The sequence below is a fragment of the Podarcis raffonei genome, chromosome 4 (genome assembly GCF_027172205.1).
Source record: "Podarcis raffonei isolate rPodRaf1 chromosome 4, rPodRaf1.pri, whole genome shotgun sequence".
Lineage (NCBI taxonomy): Eukaryota > Metazoa > Chordata > Lepidosauria > Squamata > Lacertidae > Podarcis > Podarcis raffonei.
In genome coordinates, this window is record NC_070605.1 from 96020139 (window position 1) to 96047733 (window position 27595).

General features: G+C 45.6%; 2 protein-coding genes across 6 annotated transcripts in view; one reads left to right on the forward strand and one right to left on the reverse strand.

Moving 5' to 3' along the window:
* The window catches only part of DZIP1 (DAZ interacting zinc finger protein 1), a 30573-nt gene extending 20366 nt beyond the window's left edge, over window positions 1–10207 (reverse strand). For 2 of the 4 annotated variants that reach the window (XM_053384586.1, XM_053384585.1), the window contains exons 1-5: window positions 9554–10207; window positions 5091–5175; window positions 3903–4027; window positions 3584–3745; window positions 2372–2434 (exon numbers count right to left, since the gene is read on the reverse strand). In XM_053384586.1, coding sequence (XP_053240561.1) covers window positions 2372–2434; window positions 3584–3745; window positions 3903–4027; window positions 5091–5175; window positions 9554–10009 — 891 coding nt within the window. In that variant the 5' untranslated portion in view covers window positions 10010–10207. Of the gene's footprint in view, window positions 1–2371; window positions 2435–2724; window positions 2863–3583; window positions 3746–3902; window positions 4028–5090; window positions 5176–9553 lie in introns of all 4 variants that reach the window. The other 2 variants (XM_053384583.1, XM_053384584.1) reach the window with 2 other exon arrangements.
* Window positions 10208–10382: 175 nt separating this feature from the next.
* The window catches only part of DNAJC3 (DnaJ heat shock protein family (Hsp40) member C3), a 47261-nt gene continuing 30048 nt past the window's right edge, over window positions 10383–27595 (forward strand). Inside the window, exons 1-4 of one of the 2 annotated variants that reach the window (XM_053384588.1) lie at window positions 10383–10502; window positions 19372–19482; window positions 24593–24717; window positions 26909–26983. In XM_053384588.1, the coding sequence (XP_053240563.1) occupies window positions 19416–19482; window positions 24593–24717; window positions 26909–26983 (267 nt within the window). In that variant the 5' untranslated portion in view covers window positions 10383–10502; window positions 19372–19415. Of the gene's footprint in view, window positions 10503–15319; window positions 15528–19371; window positions 19483–24592; window positions 24718–26908; window positions 26984–27595 lie in introns of those variants that run through there. The other variant, XM_053384587.1, reaches the window with a different exon arrangement.

Here is a 27595-nt window from a genome sequence, read left to right on the forward strand (position 1 = left end):
CACAGACCAGACAGGTAAGTTCATTGACCTAGCAGGCTACAGTCTTCGCAGCAGTGTAAAGCTCTCACGTAATTGCTTTTTGCCGTTTTAATTTTGTTAGCTGCCCTCGTGCATTTCAATATAGGGTATAAATTAAGTAAGTAAATAAATAAGCAAACAGCCACGCACAGAAATGAAGACATAATGGCTGGAGAAAGAGGGGGAAGACCATGCAGAATAAGTCTTTAAAAGAACAGGGAAAGAAATTACAAATTTCAGTTGCATATAGTTGGCATAAAGAGAAGACAGAGAACGGCCCTGTGGGTAAAAATAACACTGATTCTGATCCAATACATCACAGGCAGAGACCTTTTTTCAAAAGTAAAAACCAAGCCTAATTGGTTTGATGGCGAAGGGGGAACATGGGGAGGGAAGAAATCCAGTCTCCCATTCTATCCCTCAAGCAACTGACTGGTGGGATTTTAGCTTTTTACACGTGACTCCATGCAATGTTTGGCTAGGTAGATTATGCTGATCCGTGGCACAAAAAATAGCCGTTAAGAATGGATGGAATTGGAAGAAAGTCTGATGGCATAGCTGATGGGAAATCAGACGCTGATTAATCACCACAAAGGTTTGTTCTGGTTTGGTATATGGAGTTATTAAACAATGGATTAGTACGTCTGCACTTGCTCAGGAAGGAAGGGACTGGCGTTACCTTGTTTTCTTCACAAAGTCCAATCCTGGAGGGGAGTCATCCCTCAATTCTGTCCTGGAGCCAAACGTGAGACAAAATGTATCTAGAGGTATAAATAGAGAAAGGGAGTAGGAGTGTAGGAGCCTGAGCAGGCCAAGCAACAAGGGTGAAGGAATTGCTGGCTTTGTGAAAGTGTTACAAGGAGCGCCAAGCTTAGGCACGAGGCCTGTATGTGCCAAAACAAAAGGAACTTCCATGGGGAGCAACAGATGTTCCATTCTGTGCCTGACACTAGAAGCATCCAACAATGGGATGTGCATTCCGAATGAGGTAAGGACTACATGCTGGAACATTTGTCCTCCCAAAGACAGCTTCTGCTAAGGCAAAGCAGTCTATTTTGTAGTGCCTGGAAAACATGTCAGCTGCAGTCCAGGTGAAGTGACTGTAATGTGCAACAGTGTTGGTAGACGATGTGCCTTGTATAGGCAACACATGCCTTGATTCACTTTCTAGCGGTGGCACTGGGGGAGAAAAATCTCCTTACAGATGCAGGACGAAAAGACATCAACAGATTTTCATTTTGCAGTGATGCCCTTAATACATGCCTTAAGTAGCCTGCAAACATTCAGTGTGTACCAGGTCTGCTCAGAGGGATGGGCTGGAGGACAAAGAGGGTGGAAGAAGCTCCTGAAACCTGTAGATGACATAATATGGATGTAATAAAGGTCTGGTAAGAATATTATTATGTCCTTAGAGCCGAGTTGCCAGATCTTGGCAGAACTGATGACAGGTTTGACACCTGTCTGCAAAGAATACTTGGTTTGAGGCCTAGATTGGTGTCTTGTTGTAGGAAGAGAAGGAGCGTCTTGTTGCTAGTGGACTTCTGGTCACTTTTCTCCTACAGCATCTGGTGAAGGCTGGGCAAAAGCTAGGAGGGCCAGTCTGACAGAATATAGCTTGAGCCACGTGTGGAACTCAGGGATTTGGAAGAGTGAAAGAAGATGCTTCAAGAATCAGGAAGAGGTTAGGCCTGAGGCAAAGCACAGGTAACAAGGAGAAGAAAGAACTTGCTGTGTCCTGGGGAAAAGCTGAGAAAAGACCAGCAACAGACTTGGGGTGGGGGGAGAGGTCACATGATTACGTCCCTTCCTGGGTGAATATGACATCATAACTTCTGCTGATGCCTCCAATACCTAAAGCACAGAATCCTAAGTTATTTCTAACTGTGCTCTTCTCAAGGGCTAGGACAAGACCAGGTGCCACCCCCTAACCAGCTGGTTGTATTGCAAAAAGTCAACCTCTGTACTGAAGTTTTCAGTGCAAGGACGGAATGTGAAATGGCTTCAATGAGAATATTCAAATGAATTCTACAACACAACAGGAGTGAATTTTAACACCCATTCTGAACAGTTTGCCAGGTCCTTAGATAATGTCATGAGAGCAGATTGGCTTGGATCCTGAGGTAAGGGAGTTAAAGAAAGTTTTCTGTCCCCTTCTCCCCTGCAGCCCCTCTTCCCACATTGTTTGCGAGTGCCCTCCCTTCCTCCCGAGAGACCCTTAAGGGTCATAGACGGCAGAAGTGGGAAGGAGAGAAGGAGAAACATTCTTTCCGCTAACTTCTTTAGGATGACTTATTTTAGGATCCAAGCCAATGTCTATTCCCCCACCCCTTTAATCACAAACAGTCTTGTTTACCATGCGTTTTTCACTGCCATGTTCTTCTTGAAGAGCTTGTAGTTTAGCCTTCCACTCAGTGTCCTATGTAAGACAGAATAAAGTTAATTGTATTAACGTACTCGTATTTCAGTTTATATGATGTGTGTGTGTGTGTGTCTCCACCAGAAAAGCAGCAAACTGGAGGTTAAACTAACCCCTTTCCAGCCCTGTGAGAAGCATGGGGAGTGTTCACATAACACACTTACACACTGCAGCCAACACACTAACTTGTTGCGACACAGTTTGGAAAGCTCTGATCTAATATGTACAGGGTAATACACTTTGCACAAACTAGAAACAAGGCAACTGGAATGGAATTTGCGTTAAATTACCTGTTTTTCTAAAGCCTGCACGGCTTCCTGCTGATCTACAGCACTCTGGTGTTTCTCTTCTGGAAATTCATAGCTATCTTTTAATGTGCCCAAATTAGATTTCAGGTGATTGTTAGACTTCTGGACTTCTAATAGATGCTAAGAGCAAGAAGGGGGGGGCGGGGGAGAGAGAGAAAATGATAAAAGGCTAAAGTCCAAATATGTACTGTATTAGAGGATGGAAATTTGCAAACAACAACGGGCACACCAATCATCAATTTTGCAGGTTGGGTGTACATGCTGTGCCTTTCCCCCCTGAAGACATAACTTGTATGATTCCTTCCTTGAATATTTAGGAATCCATCCACTACCATTTTTTGAACATTGATCCCAATCCAACCCTGTAAATTCAATGGCCTCTTAGAAAAGCAGTAATAATGCAAAAGAGCTGTTTGGTAGTGGCAGGGTAGAGAATAGAGGTAGCCTCTTGCTCTCCCTACATAACTGTGATGGGTGGCATTGCTCTGCCAAGAAGGTTTTATGTTCACAGTCTGGCCAAGCTGAATGAGTCAGAGGAAACATGCACATGTTTGCATAAAAGAGCTTCATGCAGCTAAGGATATGTACGGAAAACCTAGTTCTATGCAAGTATGGTCTTTGGTTGGATCACAGCAAGTGTTTAAATGACGTAGCAGTATTTTGGCCCTTGGGACTGAAATTAGATTTATGAATATACCAAGGTTTTTATAAAGCTCTGCTCTTAGAAAATCCTAAGTGTCTTTCCCCAGAAGCTCACGTCTTGAACTTTAAGCAAGTGATCAAGTCAAGACCCCTTGAAGGTATGTGCAGGCCAGCTTGAAACCCCTTCTCAATTACTTACATTTTCTAATTCTGTATTCTTCGCAGTTAGCTCTTTAAATTCCTTCATAAACATCTCTTTCATCTTCTCTAGTTCACTGGCCAGTTTGTCTTTTTCTTCTTCTTTCCATTTGAGAAATAACTGCCGAATCTCCTCCTCCTTGGATCTGTGTTCGTCATACTCCTGAAATTGCTTTAAAATGTTATTCTGAGAATTCTCTCATGGATACAACAAACCGAACAGTTCCAAGCAACACAAAGTTCCTAGGTTGAGAAACGTTGAGTTTCATTCTTTTACTTTTTAAACTGCATTTAGAGTACTGACGCAGAGTATGCCCTACCTTAGACAACTTGACCATGTGAGCGTGTTGCTCAGCTTCTAACTGAGACCTGGTGAGCTGTAACTGCTCCTTCAGCTTGTTGATCTCCTCCTGTAATTGACCCGTCTGCACTTTTTGCTTCTGATCTATTAAAAGAAATACATATTTGGTGATAACATGGTTTTTTTTCTTATTGTTTTGGGCAACACAGCTCTTCCTACAGAGGCACTTCAGGAATGCATTTCCAAATTCCACTCTGCAAACAGCGATGCCAGGTGTATTCTTCCTCAGAGCAGTATCAGCCAAAGGCTACAAGAGGGAGCTCTGTGAGCTACTTTGAGAGTCTAAGTTCTACTGAAATGTTTTGTTCAAAACATTCCCAAAGCATTGGCCTGGTGGAGTGGATAGAGATCCTGGGTTCTGAGCAAGATCCAGACCTACTAAGGGAGTGATGACCTGGGTCTTGGGTCAGGATTCCTTGACAGTGATTTTTTAAAAGCAAAACGGGCAAACATCCAGATGTGAACCTGTTACATTTCCACCTAAAGGTAAAGGGACCCCTGACCATTAGGTCCGGTCGTGACCAACTCTGGGGTTGCGGCGCTCATCTCGCTTTATTGGCCGAGGGAGCCGGTGTACAGCTTCTGGGTCATGTGGCCAGCATGACTAAGCCGCTTCTGGCGAACCAGAGCAGCACACGGAAATGCCGTTTACCTTCCCGCTGGAGCGGTACCTATTTATCTACTTGCACTTTGATGTGCTTTTGAACTGCTAGGTTGGCAGGAACGGCAGGAACAGGGACAGAGCAATGGGAGCTCACCCCCTCGCGGGGATTCGAACCGCCGACCTTCTGATCGGCAAGTCCTAGGCTCTGTGGTTTAACCCACAGCGCCACCCGTGTCCTATACATTTGCATTTATTAAATGTGAAAAAAAGAATAAAGGAATTCTCAGTTTACTTTAGTAGTTACATCAAGTTGCCCAATTAGTCATGACCAAATTTTACTGATGTAAGTGAAACAGCTAACTAAAATCCCATTGCTTTCAGTGGGAGTTACTTATGATTAACTATAGCTGGATTGGAGCTATATCTCAAAATCGCTCTTGTTCTTTGAGTGGCACTGCTGTTCCTTGTTTTCCTTTTTTACCCAGGGGGGAAAATGAATTACACTGCCCATTTTGAGATTTCCTCTCCTGCTTCATAACTCACCAGAGTGTGGTTCCTTTGCGTGGCGACGTTGCAAATGACTGTGCAGGAAGGAATAGTTCATAAAAGCTTTGTCACAAAATTGACACTGTAAAATAAATGTAGTTTTGTTTAAACAACAACAAAAATCCACCTATACAACTATGGTAAGCAATTAGGTCTGTATAGTTCAGTGCTAGTCCAGGGCCCATTCTCACCATAGGTTTGTATTCTTGAGAAAATATATAAAGCACTTAAATGGACTTCGCAGTAACAGACAAAACATACAAATCAATCATCAAATACCTCTGTTATTTTACTCATTTCTCAACACATAGTTTCAAAGGTAACAAAGTACATGGTCCAAAAATACACAAACTACTGGAAGCACTAATGGTGCTAATGCTGCATTTGCCAACTAGACACGTTTTATATTAAGAGGTGCATTTTATGTTAAGATCCCTGCATGTGGGATACCTAAGGGGAGACGTTCCACCCAGCAAATTGGCACTCTGCATGAAAAATCATTGGAGAGACTATCAAGAACAGCAGTAATGTCCTGTTCAGGATGTGGGGGTGGAGAAGCATAAATCAAAATCCACCCCTTCTTGTGTTGAGCAACTGATCAGCACTATCACATGAGCAGTCCTGGCTGCTAGATGAGGGACAGGCACAAAGCTCTAACTGGATCGTGAATGGGTTTGATCCTGCTATCAGTTATGCATATGCTAGCATCACCAGTCTCTGGGCCTTATACTCCAGTAACTAGGCACAAGATTACAGCTTTGGAGAAGAATTAAGTACCTTTATCCATTTGTTTATTGCTTTTATCTCCCACCTTTTTCTTCAGTTAGCTCAAGGAGGGGCACAATGGTTCTTCCTCTCCTTATTTAATCCCCACAACAACCTTATGAGGTAGGCTAGGCTGAGAAGCAGGGACTGGCCCAAGGCCACACAGTGAACTTCATGGCTGAGTGAGGATTCGAACTCAGGTCTCCTAAGTCCTAGTCCAACACTCTATCCAACACTCTGGCTTGAACCTAACAGTTGCACCGGTAAATACATGTTTAGGATGTGCCTGTTTCTGGACTAAACCATCATATTATTCCAGTGTTATAGGAAAGGCACCAGTAAGAATATCTGGATCAGAGTGCCAATGTGTAAACAACTAACTACTTACACTAGATCATTATTGCAACCTGATCTTATGTATCCTATGGAAGGCAGGTTTCTCCCCCCCCATTAACCCCCCGCCAAAAAATAGCACCTTTTCAAAAACCGTGCCAGCGGTGGAGAAAAACAGTGTCACTACTATCGCTACTAGAATGTGAAACAAAATCCCAAAGCTAGGACATCTAATAAAGGTAAAAGGCAAAGGACCCCTAGACGGTTAAGTCCAGTGAAAGGTGACTATGGGGTTGCAGAGCTCATCTCGCTTTCAGGCCAGGGGAGCCAGCATTTGTCCACAGACAGCTTTCCGGGTCATGTGGCAAGCATGACTAACCCACTTCTGGCGCAACGGAACACCGTGACGGAAACCAGAGCACACAGAAAGGCCGTTTACCTTCCCGCTGCAGCGGTACCTATTTATCTACTTGCACTGGTGTGCTTTTGAACTGCTAGGTTGGCAGGAGCTGGGACAGAGCAACGGGAGCTCACCCCGTTGCGGGGATTCGAACCACTAAACATTTGATCAGCAAGCCCAAGAGGCTCAGTGGTTTAGACCACAGCGTCACCCACATCCAACATCTAGTAAAGGACATCTAGGACTTCTGCTACTTAGGCGCAGGTGAACATAACACCAGAGCAGATTTTGCTGGTACAAAAGGGAGATTATTTTGCTTTGAGAGCCAGTGTGGTGTAGTGGTTAAGAGTGGTAGTCTCGTAATCTGGGGAACCGGGTTCGCGTCTCCGCTCCTCCACATGCAGCTGCTGGGTGACCTTGGGCTAGTCACACTTCTGTGAAGTCTCTCAGCCCCACTCACCTCACAGAGTGTTTGTTGTGGGGGAGGAAGGGAAAGGAGAATGTTAGCCGCTTTGAGACTCCTTAAAGGGAGTGAAAGGCGGGATATCAAATCCAAACTCTTCTTCTTCTTCTTCTTCTTCTTCTTCTGATTTGTAGACACATGCTCTTAAAATCTGTTGCTCTTTTAATGCGCTTCAAACTTGCACATCATCTTCAACGACATGCTAGTATAGATTTAGGAGGATCAGCTCATATGATGTGAAATGTGTGTAATGGCTCAGTGGATTCAGAATCAGATTCTCGTTGCTGAATTCCCAATCCCCATCAACTATTTAAAATCCTGCAACTGATAGCTGCTATGTGATTAAATATAAATTCCTTGAAAGAGCTCCTAAGGGCATAAATAATTAAGTTACATTTTTTGTTGGATAAATGCAAGAACATGCAAAGCTTGGATAGTCAAGGACTGAGTGCCAGGGAAATGCCAGCAAGCCACAGATATCTTCTGCTGAAACATATCAGGATTTAATGTATTAAATCAGCTGTGAAATATCTTTATCCAAGCAAACACTCATGTTGAAATGTTGCCAATTCCATGTAGCGGTTGCCTGCTTTACCCTTCATTCAATTACTTTAGCTCATGGTACATTAGTGTTTTATGCATATTGGGGATAGGTCTTGCATGGAGCTACTGAATGGACCTTATTCATAAATAAACATCGATTATATGTAACTGCAAGGCTTTCCCACACAGTGAAAAGGGATATTGTTTGGAGTTGGGCTCCTTAAAGCAACTGCATTTCAACATTGGCCCCATTCACTTCTTGTCCCGTTCTCAATGGATATGGTGAAAACTACCAACACACGTCCCGTAAAGTGACAACATTTAATGTTTATGGCTTAAAATGATGTGAAACTGAAAAAAATACTGCACTGCTTGGGAGCCTTAAAGAGGCAGGGCACCTCTTCCAATTCTTGATTCTACCTTCACAATTTCTGTGGATACTTTATAACCAGAGCTCTGAGATGTACCACAACATACTGAACCTATGCTAATACAGCGTCCTAAAACATGATTATCCTGAGTTCTGAAAATCTATAAAAGACACAGCAGTAATGCCACTTTTAGGCTAGTCTTATTGTTATTCACTAAGGATTGTTTAGGGAGCAGAACTCTATTAGCCCTCTGTGTTTAGTTTAACACAGGAGTATATGTACCCCATCTAAGGTAATGATAATCAATTGTTGGGGTTCAGAGTAACACTGTTGGCATCCATCACACACCAGGAGTGCCTGGTGTGTTCTGGTCCATGGGGTCACAAAGAGTCAGACACGACTAAACAACAAAAGGGCCAGTTGTGATGTATGGAAGTGAGAGCTGGACCATAAAGAAGGCTGATTGCCGAAGAATTGATGCTTTTGAATTATGGTGCTGGAGGAGACTCTTGAGAGTCCCATGGACTGCAAGAAGATCAAACCTATCCATTCTTAAGGAAATCAGCCCTGAGTGCTCACTGGAAGGACAGATCCTGAAGCTGAGGCTCCAATGCTTTGGCCACCTCATGAGAAGAGAAGACTCCCTGTAAAAGACCCTGATCTTGGGGAAGATTGATGGCACAGGGAGAAGGGGACGACAGAGGACAAGATGGTTGGATAGTGTTCTCGAAGCTACAAACATGAGTTTGACCAAACTGTGGGAGACAGCGGAAGACAGGAGTGCCCGGTGTGCTTTGGTCCATGGGGTCACGAAGAGTCGAACACAACTAAACGACTAAACAACAACAAGAAGACCTTCCCAAGTTGATGAACCCTCACTTCCCAGTGGGTGGCGCTGTGGGTAAAAGCCTCAGCGCCTAGGGCTTGCCGATCAAAAGGTCGGCGGTTCGAATCCCTGTGGCGGGGTGCGCTCCCGCTGCTCGGTCCCAGCGCCTGCCAACCTAGCAGTTCGAAAGCACCCCCGGGTGCAAGTAGATAAATAGGGACCGCTTACCAGCGGGAAGGTAAACGGCGTTCCGTGTGCTGCGCTGGCTCGCCAGATGCAGCTTTGTCACGCTGGCCACGTGACCCGGAAGTGTCTCCGGACAGCGCTGGCCCCCGGCCTCTTGAGTGAGATGGGCGCACAACCCTAGAGTCTGGCAAGACTGGCCCGTACGGGCAGGGGTACCTTTACCTTTACTTTACACTTCCCTCTACGGCACGCGCAGAAGCTGCCTTCTTGACTGTTAGACCCACTATTGGTCTCATCTGCTCAATCCTCCGGAGCCTGTCTTTGCATGCAGGGGAAGGACGAGATGGTTGGACAAGCTACCAACATGAGTTTGACCAAACTGCGGGAGGCAGTGGAAGACAGCAGTGCCTGGCATGCTCTGGTCCATGGCGTCACGAAGAGTCGGACACGACTAAACAACAAAAGGGCGCATGGCGGGTTGGCCACTGGCCCTGGGGCACCTTGCCAGGAGCCAAGTGCAGATAAACTGGTGCACCCTCCCCTCCTGCCCCCCACACCCGCCCATGCGCCCACCTGGTGGCAGGCGGCGCCGGCCTGGAGCATCATCTGCTGGGTGCCGATGATCTTCTTGCGCCTCTTGCACTCCTCCCGGAGCAGCCGGGCCTCCTGGGCTCCCCGGGCCACGTCCTTGGCCAGCAGGTCCCGGTGGGCGTCGGCGGCCCTGAGCAGCTCCTGGGTGGCGCGGAGCTGGGCGCCCAGGTAGTCCTGGCAGTGCAGCAGGTACTCGAGGCTCAGCTGCGCCAGGCGGAGGAGCCTCAGCAGCAGCGCGTCGGCGGGCGCCTGGCACCGCGGGCAGCGCTCCCGGCCGGCGTCGCAGAAGGCCACGTGCGCCAGGTGCTCCTGCAGCGCCGCCACGTCCACCTCGGCCGCCACCCGCTCCACGTCCACGGAGCTCAGGCGCCGCCAGTCCGGGGGATCCAGCCGCGGGCGGAACTGGAAGGCGGGGACGGACTCGGCCGGGGCAGCCATGCCCGAGAACAGCAGCGCGCTAGGGCTGAGGGGGGAGGAGGAGGCCCGTTAGTCGGCAGTGGGGCCCGGCCGCCCTCCCCCGGGGTCGCCTCGCATCCCCCGGCCGGCCCCGCGTGAGGGGAAGGCGGGAAGGAGCCTCCTGCGCGGCCCGGCGGATCTAGGCCCAGCGGCCGCCTGGCGCTTCTGGCGGCGCGTCGCGCGCGTTGCTATGGGAACGGGGCCTGGTCGACCGCGGCCCGCCTAGGCTCCTTCGAGGCCAGGTGAGGCGGCCGCGAGCCCTCGAATGAGGATGGAGGGGGAAGGGGCGTCCAGGGTCATCTAGTCCACCCCCCGCACACAACACACACCACACATAAACACACCCAAACAAGCCCCCCCCCCCACAGGGAAGTTCTCTCGCCCCCTGTCCAATTCGAAACCGGACCCTGCAAACCCGCTGCAAGCTAGGAGGTAACTAGCCGGCCGGATTCTCCCTCCTTTTATATACTGTACAGTGAGTATATATTTAATTTTTATTGCATTTTCTGTTTTAAAATTTAAAGTACTCATTTTTACATCCTTAAAATATCCATGACTCCCCTTCTCTTTCCATGGTTCATTTTACATATCTTATATCCTTGCATATTTTACAAAAAACAGTGCTTTTTAAAAATATATATATAAATGTTTAGGGGTACTCTCATTTTGACTCAAGAAAGTCACTATTTTATAGTTCAAATCGGGAATAATAAATACAGTAAATGGACAAAAGTACAAGGATTCACAAAATGTTTAGGGGCATGCATACCCCTTCACTGACCAAAACTATACCAGTCTGTTTTCCATTATTACATCCATCAAAACTTATTTACACTGTTGAATTTATCTTAACGCTGCCAGCGTTTTCAGCTGTACACAATAAATTCCTATATATTCAATAAAGGTTTTCCAATCTTCTCTAAACGTATTATTGATTATTATCTCCCTCCTGGCTCTACACAGCCTGCAAAATAGCTGTGCCCTTTTAAAATGTGGTTCTTGGGGGGGAGGTTATTTTGATTATATATATTGTGGTTTTTATGTTGATCTTTTCTGTGAACCGCCCCAAGACCTCCGGGTATAGTGTGGTATATAAATTCAATTAATAATAATAATCTATTGAGTTTAGTTAGATTTACTTCTAAATAGACATAGAGAGGATTGCACTGTTAAGTCCCCTGTCGTCGTCCCCCGTCCCCCAGTGAATTTTAGCACCCTGAGGAGTCAAGTGTGGGTTTCCTGCACGGCACTACACTTGCCTTCAATTACAATCTCACTAATTAATGGAGAAGGGATTTTAATCTGCAGATTTATATGCAAGTTAATTAAGCCACCAGTTATACAGATTAAAGCTGGCAGTCTTAATCAATGCAGACATAACTTTAAGATGCACAGATTGATTACACAGCTTCCCAGTGTGGGAAATAAAGTTGCAAAACTAAGCAAATTGCTTGGGAATTCGTATTGGAGACATTGGGATTTGTTTCTAATGCGGGATAAAATTCAAATGTTGCACGCCTGTGCAAACTTTATTCCTTGCAACCAGGAGGTGGGATGTTTAGCTAGGCCAAAAGAGAAATGCGCTCCTGGAATTGGGCATGTTAAATGCATTTTAATTTTTGCAACAAACTTCTGGCCACCTTCAAAAGAAGACAGCAGCGGGGCAGAGGAAGGGAGAGCCAGGCCTCCAGGGCCTAAGTGAAGAAGTCCCATCTCCCTTTTCCCTGCTTGGCCTGCCCCAGCTGCAAAGAAAGGAGCTTTACGAGGCTCTGGGATGTGTAGTTGCGCAAGGAATCATGGGACCATAGAATTGTAGAGTTGGAATGGACACGAGGGTCATCTAGTCCAACCCCCAGCAATGCAGGAATTTTTTGCCCAACCTGGAGATTAAGAGTCTCATGCTCTACCGACTGAGCTATCCCAGCATAAGTGTTGGTGGGGGGAAATTACATATATGTAATTGAAATCGGAAATATATATATTTTTAATTTTTATTAAATTTTCTGTCGTACAATTTAAAATACTCATTTTACATCCTTCAGATATCATTGACTTACGGTACTTCCTTCTCTTTCCATGGTTCATTTTATATATCATAAATCCCTGCATATTTTACAAAAACTATACCATTCAGTATTCCCTTATTGCATCCATCAAAACTTGTTTACACTGTTGAATTTATCTTAATGCTGCCAGCATTTTCAGCTGTACACAATTATTTTCCATATATTCAATAAACGTTTTCCAATCTTCTATAAACTTGTGTTCTTCTTGTTCTCTTATTCTATATGTTAAGTCTGCAAGTTGTGCATATTCTGTCAACTTGAGTTGCCAATCTTCTTTGGTTGGGACCTCCCTCCTTTTCCATTTTGGGGCTAATAAAACATGGGCCGCAGTAGTCGCATGCATAAATAACCTTTTTTATGAAATCAAAAATCGGCTGCAGTAACTGGTGCTATCCCAGCAGGCACTCAGCTCCACAGCAAGAGCCCAGAGACATGCATGCACTATTGCTAAGCAGCCACAACAACACCCCCTCCTCTGTCCTGGGGATTCTCTTAGCTTGTGCCCAGGCAGTGTCCTTCAATACCTGCTTGCTGAATTGCACCTCCTTCAGTAAAAGACGGTGGGTGGGTTGCATTGCAGCCTCGCTTGCACAGCCTCCACCCCCTGCTTGTCCCCAAGGGGATTGGATTCCCCCTCTCTTCTTTGCATGGACCTCAACCCAACTGGCTGCTTCTCTGGACTCATTTCTCTTCCCCGCCTCTTTTCTTCGCCAAGGCTAATCCCATTATCTGCAAGAGGGAAGAAACATGGAGATGAGAGGGTTGCTTGGAATTGTCAGCAGTGTGGCTGAGTGGCCCTGCTGGCAAGAGGATCTCAATGCAGAACAATAACAAATGCATCCTCTTCGCATGCAATTGCAGGAGAATCCCCAGGCAGAACTGCAGGATCCGATAGCTAATGTGGTAAAAAGCAATTAGAATCATAGAATTGTAGAGTTGGAAGAGACTCCGAGGGTCAACTAGTCCAACCCCCTGCACTGCAGGATCTCAACTAAAGCATCCATGACAGATGGCCATATAACCTCTGCTTTAAAACCTCCAAGGAAGGAGAGTCCACCACCTTCCAAGAGAGTTCGTTCCACTGTCGAAGACCTCTTACTCTCAGAAAGTTCTTCCTGATGTTTAATCTCCTTTCTTGTAACTTGAAACTATTAGTTCAGGTCCTGCCCACCAGAGCAGGAAAAAACAAGATTGATCCATCCTCCTTGTGACAGCCCTTTACATAGGTACAGTATTTGAAGTAGCTTTCATATACCGTATTTTTCTGTGTATTGGACACCCCCATGTATAGGATGCTCCCTATTTTGAGGGACTTCAAATTAAGAAAATGGGGGGAAATTGCCCTGACTTGTTGAAAAAAAATTGGGGGGGAGGATTACCCAGAGGCTAACAGCCATGCGTGTCTAACAAGCTGCCTATCAGCTGTACCCTCACTGGCAATCGCTGAGCTTGGGGGGGGGGAAGAGTGGGGAAGATTTTTTTCCAATTACTTTTAGTACTTTTCACCATATTCTGCTTGCCTCCTCCCACTCTGCCCACCATACAGTCCGTTTTTGCCATGTGGGTCTTCGTGCGGCTCCATTTGTGCTTGGGTGGCACAACGTTACACAGGAGGAGTGCGAGGCGCGATGTTTCACTATGTTAAAGGCGCAATCACTAATCTAAATAATCCAACTATTTTGTTTCTTTAGGTAAGTAGAGAATATTGGCTATAGTATTGCAACATCACATAAATGCAACGTCACAAAAAATGACGAGGCTGTGTTCAGCCAAAAGCAGCCATTCATAAGTTAGTACTGTACACCAATGCCTGTAATACACATACCTTTATTTATTAGAATAATTTTAGTGGCCTCTAGTGGGTGTTTGTGGCATTTTATATTTTTTTTAGATTTAAAGCACCTAAACTCATGGAGGACATTTCTTGTTGCCAGGTCACTATCAGCCTACCAAGTTACTTTTCCTTTTTAAGTGCTTACCTCCAGGGAGTTGGTAAAAAGATGACTGAGAGGAGCTATGATAACCATTGTCAAATATCTTAAGGGCTGTCAGTCACATGGAAGATGGAGCAAGCTTGTTTTCTCCTGCTCCGGAGGGTAGGACCCGAACCAATGGCTTCCAGGTACAGGAAAGGAGATTCCAAATCAGGGATCAGCAAATTTTTCAGCAGGCAGCCGGTCCACTGTCCCTCAGACCTTGTGGGGGGCTGGACTATATTTTGAAAAAAATTAATGAATGAATTCCTATGCCCCAAAAATAACCCAGAGATGCATTTTAAATAAAAGGACACATTCTACTCATGTAAAAACATGCTGATTCCCGGACCGTCTGCAGGCCAGATTTAGAAGGCAACTGGGCCACATCCGGCCCCCGGGCCTTAGTTTGACTACCAATGTTCCAAATCAACATCAGCAGAGGTGACAGCTTGGATAAAATATGGGGGAGGGGAGGCCAGGAAAACCCCACCCCACATAATAGATCACAAGACAAGACACACACACTATTTGAATGGCAGTGCCCATCAACTTGGGGGTGGGGGTGGGCAAATATTTTATTGTGGAGTTGGCTCCTATGAACATCAGGAAGAACCTTTTGACTGTGGAACAAACTCCCATGAGAGGTCATGGACTCAGAGGTGAACTTTGGGTTCTCAAACCTCAGCAGCACCCTGTGTGATGCTAAATTCAGTGACACACACACACACGCCTTTTGCACTCTGTTCTACATAATTGTTGCTGCTCCCCCTGTGACACCGCCCCCGGTGCAGCCAAATGCCCTAAAACCGTCTCTGACGGGCTCTCCTTCACTGGAGGCTTTTAAGCAGAGGTTGGCTGACCCCCTGACATGTATGATCCAGCAGAGATTCCTGTATTGCAGAGGGTTGGACTAGATGACCCTTGGGGTCCCTTCCAACTCTACAATTCTAGGATTCTGTGTCCTGGGAGGGGGGAGATCAGTGTAACTCGAAAGCTCACATTTGCCTCTTCAGCAGAACTTCGGAAACCAATTCTGCCTTTTAAAAAACGAGACGAAAACGAGACCAATCGCGAAGTTGGCAACAGGTAAACTCGGCGCTGAAAGTGAGGGCACAAAGTAAGGGCGGCAGCTGGCTTCGGTTGCCCTTAACGCGCATGCTCAGGCCTGCCGGGGGCGGGGACTTTTGACAGTTCGCCTCTCCTGCCCTCCACGTTCCCCTTTGCGAGGGGGCGGGGCAGGCGCCCGCGCGGCCAATCGGCGGCTCCCACGACCCACCCCGTGGAACCTGGCTCGGAATGTTGAGAGTTCCAGAGTTCCGAAGTGAACTTCTCGGCGGGTCGGGCGGCGCACGTGGGGACGGAGCGGCTCCGCAGGCATGGTGTCCCCCCGGGCTTACTCGAGCAGGCTGGGCTCGGCGCTGCCCTTGCTTCTGGTCCTGTGGGACCTGCACTACCAGGGTGAGGAGGAAGCGCTCGCTGCTGCGGGACTGGGGTGGGCAAGCCCGGGCGTTTGCTTAACCGGGAAGTAGGGCGGTTAATTACCAGGAGGAAAGTTAAGCGGATTGTTATGTTTTTCAGGGGTGGGGAAACAGTGGCAATATATGAGGTGCTGCAGTTTAGGGCGCGTCGACTTTCCCCCCTTCCAAATCGGGTGCCAAAAAAGTTGTCACAGCGCTTGGGAATCCAAAAGGTGTTTTGGCTCAATTAATATAATTCAGTTGTGCTTGGTAAGTAGAAAGTGTGTAAAATAGCACGGAAACCATAGAATTGTACAGCTGAAAGGTACCCTAAGGATCGTCTGGTCCAACTTATTGCAAAATGCAGCTGTCCCATATCTTGATCGAACTCGCAAACTTGGGGTTATCGGAACCATGCTTAACTAGCTGAGCTACCCAGGTATGCTCAGAAATGACTGCCAAGTACTTGCAGTTGTATTGTATGTTGTTATTGTTATCATTAAGGTAAAATTAAAACTACTTGGTTTTCCGAAAGCAGTTTACATGCTTTAACATAGACTTACCAAGCTAAATATTGCCCAGCCAGAAAATATTAGCAGATTTGAAGTCCTCACACCCAAAAACGTGGTTTGAAGACCTCTCACTGAAGAAATTGGCAAAAATTAAGTTTCAACCCCTAAAATGACAGCAAAGCTGTCCTCCTTGGGGTGAGAGGGGGTGGATATGTCGGTGAAATTCCACTTAATAGTGAACGGCAAAATGTGAGCTGGCTTTTGGGGCCACTACAGAGTCTAGCGTGGGTAAACGTGTGGAATATGGACCTGCTCTTCTGCTGGCCGGTGTCCAATGGTGGTCCTAGCAGGGCTCAGGAAGGGGCTTGAGTGGTGTAGCATAGCAAATATGTGTGAGGGATCCTATTGTGTGTTCTCCGTAAGAGGAGGGAGTCAAGTTTTGCCAGTAGTGATCATGACTTTTTGCCAATTGTTGGAGAGAAGAGATGCAATGGGAGTCCTGTCTGTGTCTGTTCAAAGATGATAAAAGTATCCTCTAGCATTTTTCAGACCAGCACTATACATATCTTATTTCAGTTATATTTGGTGAGCCTTGTTCCCTAGCAACTGTTTAGGATTTCAGTTTAAGAATATGGTTTGGGAAGTGTCCAGCTAAAATCTTGCTTATTTTTCGGCATTGCTCAACTCTCACTGTGAGTGACATTGGGCAAGCTACACCTCCTTCAGGCTCAGCTGTTCCAACTGTAAAGTGGAGAGGACATTGTCATCCTGCCTTGAGTTACAGAACTGTTCTAATGATGTAATAATGTGCGTGAGGCACTTTGAGCATGTAGGAAGATATAAATATTTATATAAATTCTGATGACGATATTGTATTAACACAGCATTTCCTGTTAGTAAAAAGCTGTTGTTGGTGGGTTGTCCTGAGCTCCTTGGATATTATTATTATTAATTAAATCTGTATACTGCCCTTCATCCAAGGTCACAGGGCGATTCACAACATAAAAATACAAAATGAGAGCAGGAAATATATAATGAAACAAAAGCATAGCAAAACCAATAACCCTGTTCCCACAAACACATGTACAAGGGCATAGAATGTTATTCAGCCAGAGACGGTTGAAGTGGAATGTATTTGCCTGGTGCCTAAAGGTGTATAATGAAGGCGCCAGGCAGGTCTCCCTGCGGAGAGCATTCCACAAACTGGGAGCCACCACAGAAAAGGCCCATTCTCATGTTACCACCCTCCGGACCACTCATGGAGGAGGCACACAAAGAAGAGCCTCAGAAGTTGATCTCGGGCTCAGGGTAGGTTCATATGCATTTAATTTGTGAACCAGGCAATTGCAAATACTGTGTAAACAAAAATTTCCACAATCACAACATCCACAATAGTTTCGAAGTCCATCCTTTCTGTGCTTCCTTTATCCTCACATGGGTGGCTGTGACCGGGGGTCTGTGGCTATCAAGGCAGTACACATTATAGATCTGTGCACTTGGTGGTCAGCATACATAGGTCAACATAGTATCATACATATGTATGATACTATTATAATGCAGTCTATTAATTGGCTGTGGGGCATAGCCTGAAGACACACAAGGTCACCACCTTGCTGAAGCTAAGCAGGTCTTGTCCATGCCACCTGAGAACCAGTTCTGGTCAGTTGGGTGACCACCCAAGAGCAACATACATGCCACCTTGGGTTCCATGTCAGAAGAAAGATTCCATGTCAGGAAATAAATAATCCTAATATTTTGAGTTTGCAGGGGCACATATGAAGATCACGTGTCTTGTGATAGGAATAGAATTGTGTCTAGTGCTATTGCTGTGCTTTTCGGCAGCCATAAGCACATTTCACTGTAAATAAGCTCTGATGAACCCCATGTGACACTTCCAAATAGATATGTTGTGGAGCAAGGGTAGATCAACACTATATATTTTTAAAAATTAAGTTTAAAACACACTCGGCACATATTTAAAGCCACATGGCTTCCCTCAGAGTGTCCTGGGAAATGTAGTTTGTTAAGGGTGGTGGGAATTGTGTGTCTCTGTGTGTGGGAAACTACAGCTCCCAGATTTCCTTGAAGGAAGCCCTGCGCTTTGAATGTGCTTTAAAAGTATTGTGTTCATCTGCTTCAAGGTATAATGCCCCATCCCTATACAATTACAATAATCACATGGCACAGCCCTGATGGAGTGTACCACTTCAGACTGTAGATGGGAGGAGTTTCCTGCTATAATGTTTTTTGGCGTAGAAAACTCCTTGCATTGGAAAACTTGCACATCGAGGAGAGAATTGTGTTACGACTCTCCTCCCTCCCCCCCCCCCCCGGTCTTAGCTTTGTAACTACAGGGAGCTTCTCTGAGACCTATAGGATAAGGGAGCAGGTAAGCCTGTAAGCGCCCTTAGCATCTAAAGTAGGACAGTCTCAGCAGTACATGGTTATTCTGAATGAATAAATTGACTTTACATTTAGTGGTTGTATGTGGAAAACTGCAATCTTGGAGTTTTGTACTTTGTCTTTGAGGGACACACTTGCATGCATTTATATATGATTTCTAGCTATATAAATACTGGCTCTGGTTTCGTAAGATAAAGTTGAACTCTTTATAGCTCACTCATCTCAAGTAATAAGAGTCTTGTACAGCCTCCATAGACACTCGCGTAACTTTGCTTTCAGTTTTTCTCTTAATAACACCCAGATAACCGCGCTTCATATTTTTTGAGGGCATGCATGAGGTAAGAAGAGATTGCGCAGATATAATGTAATTTGGCCTCCAGAGTTTTTATTGTCCGTGATGATGCGTGAAATGGGGAAGGAAATCATCATATTGGCTGTCAGAGCTCAGTGAGTCTGTTGAACATTTAGAGGGAAAAGTTATTTGTACTTGAAAATGGCAACTTTGCTTTGGAAATCGGTGTAAGACCAAAAAAGGAAGGGGAATTAAAAAAAAACCCCATATTCCTTAGTTCCTTCCTTTTCTTTCTAAATGCAACTAGCTAGAAAGTACACAGAAGTGTATTTGTTTGCGTTGGTGACCCCATTGAAAGCACAAAATGCGCTTGAGGGCAGCAAACTGAATTAACTTTATAAATCTTATGACTATTACGTATTTAATGATCTGAGGGAATGAACTCGTTTTAACTTTGAGAAAATGAAACAGAAATTGCATCATGGCTTGATAGAGTATGCAGATTTTTATTCTGTTTTATTCATATTCACGTATGATAACGTTGTGGCGTCAGCTTGGAGGGAGTAGGGAAGCAAATAAAATAGTAAAACAATTCAATTTCTTTTTTAACGATATTAATTTTTTTCCCCTTCATTCAGGTGCAGAATGTGGGATAAACGCAGAAGTCGAAAAACAACTTGAAATGGGAAAGAAGCTGCTGGCGGCTGGGCAGCTGGCAGATGCTTTGTCTCACTTCCACGCTGCCATAGGTGTGTGTCGAAAAGCAGTTGCATTTCATTTGATAGCGTTTGACTTTTGCCAAATTTTTGTTCTCCTCTCTTTTACCCACAAGTTCACTGTTCATCTACAAAAACCTTTTCCTCGGTGTACCATCCCTCTTGCTGATACCTAGTGTTTTGAAAAGTAAGCAGCACACTGCCTCCTGTCTTGTTCCTTTTGTTCAGGATCACTGGTCGATGTTCTCTAGTATGTTATGCCTGCTCTTCTTTTAATTCCTGGCGAGCTGCGTATTCAGCTAAGTCTGCAGTAAGGAGTCTTCCCCTCCACACACACACCCCCGCCCATCCACAGCTGAAACAAAGACTATATACCAGGCATGTCCGAAGTCCGTTTCTGGGGCCTAATCCGGCCCGCTGGTCGGTTTAATCTAGCCCCTGGGGCAGTCTATCTCCTGGGGCAAAATCCTGAAAAAACCTCAGCAACTTCAATCCTAAAAAAAGTCAACAACTTTGGTTGGCCCTCATGCATGTTCACTTCTTCAAATCTGGCCCTCTTTGAAAAAAGAGTTTCAAGTAACAATAAGCCCCACTGAAATCAACAAGACTTGCTCGCAACATGTGATTGTAGTTGGGAATCAGGGTACACATGTCATAATTTGCAAATACAGCTCCAATTTGATGTAACAATGCCAGTTTGACCTACCGCGGTTTATCAGTCCAGGAATGAGCCGTGTACCTGCATTCGTCCTCCTTAATTCAAGGACCTGGTTTCTGAAAAGTTAGATCTGACCCTAGTTTTGTATCCTGGTTTGAGGGAGCCCTTAAGCCAAAGCTTACCAGTTCAGAAACTAGGGAAACCATGGTTAAACTAGGCATGTGAGGGGAGGAAGGTGCATGTCGGCACATGGCTTGTTTCTAGGCTGGCAATGGTTCATTGGACTGCGGTCATGAGGTCTGAAGCAGGCCTTTGCCTTAGTAGTGGTGACTTTTGAATTTTCTGTCAATTAAATGGTGGTAAAGTTGTGCTTGGTGCATTCTTTAGGCTTGGTTAGTCATGGCAGATAGAAAAATGCAGTGTGTTGTGAATTGTACAGGACTTGCATTTTGTGTTTTGTGTATTGTTATTTTTCGATATCTTTCGTGTTGTTGTGTGGAAAATACTAATAAAATTTATATATATATTTTTAAAAAAGAATTGTACAGGACTTATCCAAATCTCCCAGATGTCTGTGGGCTCTGGGTGTTCAGAGTGTGATTCAGGCCTGCTTAGGGAAATCCAGGGGCTTAACACACTGACCCACAGGCTGGCATGGGCCCAAACCCGATATGGGACCTTCATCCACATATAAAGCAGGAGGAGTGAGTATGAGGTGTAAGTGGGAGAGGAATGCTGAACTGTCCCCCCCCCCCTTTTCTCCCTGCCTTTGGTTGCTCCAGCACTTGGTCTCCATTCAGGACTCTGGTCCTATAACTTTTAATAATAATAATAATTTTAAAAAATATATATTTATACCCCGCCCTCCCCAGCCAAGACCGGGCTCAGGGAGGCTAACAACCAATAATAAAAACAAGTTGATTAAAATACAATTTAAAAGATTAAGATACAACATTAAAACATTAGGATGCAGCCTCTTCACAGGAAGAGAAAGGAAAAAGAGGAGGAGGGAATCAAACTGATTCTAAGCCAAAGGCCAGGTGGAACAACTCTGTCTTGCAGGCCCTGCGGAAAGAAATCAGATCCTGCAGGGCCCTGGTCTCATGAGACAGAGCGTTCCACCAGGCCGGGGCCAGTGTTGAAAAGGCCCTGGCTCTGGTTGAGGCTAATCTTACTTCTTTAGGGCCCGGGACCTCTAGGGTGTTGCTATTTATGGACCTTAAGGTCCTCCGTGGAGCATACCAGGAGAGGTGGTCCCGTAGGTACGAGGGTCCTAGGCCGTGAAGGGCTTTAAAGGTCAAAACCAGCACCTTAAATCTGACCCTGTACTCCACCGGGAGCCAGTGCAGCTGGAAAAGCACTGGGTGAATATGCTCCCATGGCAGAGACCCTGTGAGGAGCCTCGCTGCAGCATTCTGCACCCGCTGGAGTTTCTGGGACAGCTTCAAGGGCAGCCCCACATAGAGCGAATTACAGTAGTCAAGCCTGGAGGTGACCATCACATGGATCACTGTGGCCAGGTCTGTATTTAACTGTATTTGTATGTGAACGAGACTGATGCAAGGAAAGAGAAATTGCCTGTCTGTCCCTGGGGCACCAGGTTTGGTTCACAGCAAGGGGCTTGCCCGTTTCAGTTGAATCTTTCTAAATGGAGAGCTGCTTTACATGTGAAATTTGTGCTACGCAAATGTGATCTCCCATGTATGGGAGAGATCAGGAAAGACTCAATCCTGCGTGAATAATTGCAGAAAAACCCTCCACCACTTGGGTTGTGTTTCAACTTCCCTGCCTTTCTTGGGGGGGAAATTGTGTAGGTTTGGGCCTGATAGATTTTCTCTGCGGCAGGTCAGCTAGCAAACATCATTGTGGCGAGGAGTGTGACAAATGTTTTAGGCTCTTCTTGACTTTTTCTACTTTCAGGGCTTCTCTCTCCCTACTCTGCTTTGCCCCTTTGACAAGGATGCTCCTGAAACGCTGCACATAAGCATTTCCAACCCATGAAGCTTGGGCTGCACTTTGCAGCGATTTTTTCTGAATTGTTCTTAGCTACTAACGTGGTTAAACTTGAGCTCCCAATTTACCGAGTCGAGGCACCAACAACCATCCATTTCGTGCGCCGGGAGAAATCTTCTGGCTCGGAACGCTGAGCTTGCTTTTATGCAAGCGATAAGATGTTTGGGTTCTTTTTAGATGTAAACAGATGTTGGGGCTGATGGATGGTATGTGGTAGCTGTGATCCTGCACCTCTAATCGCAAAACTTGGATCTTTGGCAGAGAGTAACAGATGAGTCTGTGTAGGTGTCTTCCATTCTAGGTGTTCTCTGCCAAGAAGTGGCATTTTTTGTAGTGCGTTAAACCTTAATTTCTTTTCCTGCTACAAGGGAGGAGGCACTTAATGATTAATTTGGGGAACTGAGGAGGCAGCTGGGTTTTCCCCGATCTGTTACAAAAGCTGTCATGTGGCTGCATAACATGAGCTTTCCACATAATGTGGCCTCAGGACGTGTTCTTAGATTTTCTCCACCACCTGTTGATGACAGACATCTACCTTACAGCAGGTGTTGGGTAGAAAGGTTATCAACTAAAGGAATGGAATTCAGCAAGACTGATTCCTGGCAGACTGCTGAATGGAATTCAGCAAGACTGATTCCTGTTTAGCTATCTAGCTTTACCGGTAGTCGAAACAAAATAAAATTGAATAAAATTAAAAAATTCCTTCCATTAGAGCCTTAGAGATCAACTAAGTTAGTTATTGGTATGAGCTGTCGTGTGCATGCACACTTCTTCAGATACCTTTACCGGTATATACCCATGATTGCTTTTAAAATATATTTATGGTGGTTGTTTCATTTGTGTTTTGCGGTTTATGGTTTATCTTGTGATGGGAAAGTCTTAAAAACAAGTGTGTGTGTCCGTCCGTGTCCCCTACTCCGGCTATCGGCATCTCCATGTTGCTGAAATGTTGCATCCATTATCTGGGGTCATGGGCTTAAGAATGTTGCCAAAGGCACAAATTCAGGGAACACAAATTGTGATAGACAGGAGAAGTACTTCAGTAGCAGGAGTGGGGAACCCCTGGACTTTGAATGTAACTAGAGCGGCTAGGTCCCCCCAGGCCATTTCTGCCAAGACACACCTACCTGCCCTCTGACCTTTGCAAGGCCTGGCAATCAGCTGATCATTGATGCTTTGCAGGCTGTGCTTTTGATTTCAAACCACAAAAATGAGGCCTACCTAAATGAGCCTACCTATCAAACTTAGCCCATGGGGGGAAGATAAGGATGTTTCCATCTACTGCATCCAGTTCTGTGGACAAAGGAAACAATCGTTTATTTGCGGGGGGGGGGGCTAGCTCTCTTTTTTGTCATGACCCCATTTTTTATTTTGGAAAGGTGTGCATGGCCATGATTTGGCTCAAGTTGGGCAGAGTGGGGACTTGTGGATTTCATGAAGCCTCGCCTTATCCCTCCTGCCCCCTCCCCACAATTCAAGCTCTGGGGAGAAGTATCTGGTTTGAAGCACTGAGAAACTCCTCCTTAGCCAGGAGTAGGCAACCTAAGGCCTGGGGGCTGGATGCGGCCCAATCACCTTCTCAATCCGGCCCACGGACGGTCCAGGAATCAGCGTGTTTTTACATGAGTAGAATGTGTCCTTTTATTCAAAATGCATCTCTGGGTTATTTGTGGGGCCTGCCTGGTGTTTTTGCATGAGTAGAATGTGTCCTTTTTATTTAAAATGCATCTCTGGGTTATTTGTGGGGCATAGGAATTCGTTCATTCCCCCCCCCCAAAAAAAATACAGTCCGCCCCCCCCCCACATGGTCTGAGGGACAGTGGACCAGCCCCCTGCTGAAAAAAGTTGCTGACCCCTGTCCTTAGCAAAGCCTATACAATGCAGCATTCTTGGTGTGGAAGGAAAGTTTTGTACTTCCATTCAGTCCCATAGCATCCTCATTGTCTGGGATGGGAATAAGAAGTTAGGGTTGGCATGTTTCTGTCCCTGCTGATTGCTGTATCAGCAGAATTAATGGGGATTCTTAGAAGAACACGCCACCTCTGATCTCCGGTGAGATGGTTATTTGGCCTTCCGCAAATGAGAGACGCGGGAGCCTGCACCAAAATGTAAAACGGCCTTCGAAAGGCAAGCCTGCAGTTTGAGATAAAAAGCTTTAGCATGTAGGGGGCTTGACTTCATTCCACAGCTGGAATCGGATGCTCACCTCCTGAAGCCCTAAAAAATAACCAGGAAGCTGAATGCTCCTATGTGCATGTGATTTTCATTTTTTCCCCCATTAGCGTTAATAGTGCAAATGTGTGCCGAACGGCTGTCCTATGGAAACGTTCCCTCCGCTAATTAAATGGTGGTATCAGGCTGTTTAAAAATTCTGGTAATGGCACTGTTATTTCTCCTTATTGCATGCTTAGTTGTATCCAAAGATTTGGCTGGCTTGAGGCTATGTTCTGATTGCTGCTTCTTCACTTGCAGAAGGGGACTCTGATAACTACCTTGCCTATTACAGAAGAGCCACAGTATATTTAGCCATGGGCAAATCTAAAGCTGCCATTCGTGACTTAAGCAAGGTGGTTGAATTAAAGCAGGATTTCACATCGGTAAGCAATACTTTCCAGAGACTCCTCCAGGGTGGATGAAAACGGCTTTTGTCTTTGTTTTTTATGTTGCCTTTTAAATGGGAATCTTTTTTCTCTCTCTAGTAAGTGGCATAATCCAACAGAAAACTTTTTATTATCATATAACTTGGAGAGGTTAAATGTAGACTGAAATTCCAGCAACTGCAGGATACAAAACGTGCTTTAGGAGAGAGGGCCACCTTTTCAAAGTGTTATTTCAGCTACTGATGGGATTTTAAGGTACCTAGTATTGTGCTGATGTTTTGATGCAAAGTAGGAGTGACCACTGAAGGGACGCGGGTGGCGCTGTGGGTTAAACCACAGAGCCTAGGGCTTGCTGATCAGAAGGTCGGCGGTTCGAATCCCTGCGATGGGGTGAGCTCCCGTCGCTTGTTCCCTGCTCCTGCCAACCTAGCAGTTCAAAAGCACCTCAAGGGAAGGTAAACGGCGTTTCCGTGCGCTGCTCTGGTTCACCAGAAGCGGCTTAGTCATGCTGGCCACATGACCCGGAAGCTGTACGCCGGCTCCCTCGGCCAGTAAAGCGAGATGAGCGCCGCAACCCCAGAGTTGGCCACGACTGGACCTAATGGTCAGGGGTCCCTTTAACTTTACCTTTAGGAGTGACCACTGAGTATTGAAATCAAACCTACATAGATTCTTACATGCCCTCAGTTGGTTTTTTTGAGATGGATTCTTCAGTGGTCTCCCGGCCCCCTTTTCTAAATCACTAGATCACAAACTCCTTGCGGGCAGAGATGTCTATCATTTTGCGTATGTTGCCCTGTAGAACATTGTGCACGCTCCTGCTGCAGTTCCCAAAGGTCAACCATCTTCCCATGGAACCCTGGGACTTGTAGTTCTCTGAGAGGAACTGGAGTCTCCTAACGGCTCTCGGCATCCTTAAGAAACTACAGTTCCCAGGATCCTTTGGGAGAAGCCTTGACTGTTCAAAGTGGTATCATAGGGCTTGAAATGTGTAGTGCACATGCAGCCCACATCTCTTCAGAGGCAATTTCGGTTGAATTCAGTGGGGTTATTTAAAGTGGGGAAATTATTGAACAGGAGTGGTAATAGACAGCCTCCCCAAAGGCTTTGTAAGACTGGGGGTTCTCAGTGGAAAATGCACCCCCCCCTCCCAGTAACTGACCTGTGTCTCATAATATACCTAACACGCACCTGACCATAACACGCACATAGTTTTTAGAGGAGGAAAACAAGAAAAAAAATATTCTAAACGAAACAGTGGATGTATGATTTTTGTGGTTCATGCTGTGGCCACAGACATGTGATCTGACGGTGAGTTTCGGGTAGCCCAATGCAAAAATCCTGAGGATCCATGTGGATCCATGCTTTGTAACCACGTTTTTGCACCACTGCGGCCCCAGGCAACAGTGGGTGCGTGATTTTTTTGGTGCAAGCTGTAGCCATGGACATGCTATGTGATCTGATGGTGAATTTGGGGTGACCCAGTGCAAAAATCCTGAGGATCCATGTGGATCCGTGCTTTGCTCCTTTAAAGCAAGCAGGCTCTCTGTCCCTCTCTCCTCCCCACTCAGCGGCTCTTCTCCCGCTTTGCTGTTTCAAAGCGAGCCACGGAGGAGGGAAGGAAGGGGAACCATGAATCCTCTGCTCACGACTGCAGCAGATCCCCCCGCCATCCGTAGGCATTCGCTCCATAACACGCACAGACATTTCCCCTTACTTTCTAGGAGGAAAAAAGTGAGTGTTATGGTGCAAAAAATACGGTAGATTCTCTCTTCCTTGGCGATCTGGACATTTAGCTTATGCCCTTTGACTCTTGGTTCTAGCTAGGCAGCTTCCCAAATAATTACCTGGGGTGGTGGGAGGGGCAAAGGTACTTCACGGAACAGCAACAAAATACTCCATGCTTTGAAATAGAAAATAAATATATGTTGAATGTATGTGTGCCTACACTTCAGAGCCTCATTCATTCATTTAATTTTTATCCCACCTTTCCAAGGAACTGAAGGTGGCATAATTGGTTCTCTCTCCTCCTGCATAGGGTAGCTTGGGATGAGAAATAGGGCTACTCAAAGGTCACCCAGGGATTCCAATGACTGAGTGGGGATTGGAGCACAGACTTCCCTTAGTTTTGCACTAGGTATGTTACACGGTGTCTTCCTGTGTTACGGAACTGTTTCCTTTATTTTAGGCGAGGCTGCAAAGAGGACACCTTCTACTGAAGCAGGGAAAGTTTGATGAGGCAGAAGAGGACTTTAAGAGAGTGGTAAGTAAGAAACCTTAATAAGGGGGTTATTGAAATATAGAACAGGGCCCCGTGCTGAAAAAAGGCAGTGCTTTGCATATATCCAGTGCATGTCACACAGGGTAGCTCCTGTGTCACAATGGCAGAATAAATATTTTTTAATTTGTGCAGTGCTAGGAACAAGGGGAAAGTGGGAGACTTCTCTGAGCATAAAACTGACTAGATAGGGTACTGATATTTCAGTACATTTCCACAATGGAAAGGAAAATGCTAAACTGAAGCAATAAACTAACAGCACAGTGCGCTTACTCTGATGTAAACCCCACTGTGTACGATATGATTTGCTCTCTACACATAAATTTTGCAGCTTAACTTTCCAAACCCTTCGTGAATTTGTCCAATCTATTTTTTTTAAGTCATCTAAGCTAGTAGCCATCATGACATCTTGTGGCTGTAAATTGTATGACTTAAATATTGTGTGAAGAAGTACTAGTGCAAATGGTCTCTCCAGATCTAACATTAGTCAGGTTTCAGTGGATGGTCCTGCTTTCTTTTCCCTCTCATAAATTTCTCTTTCTTCACAACTTGCAATTTCCGTATGTTTGTTTGCTACGTAGCCAAACGTATATGAAG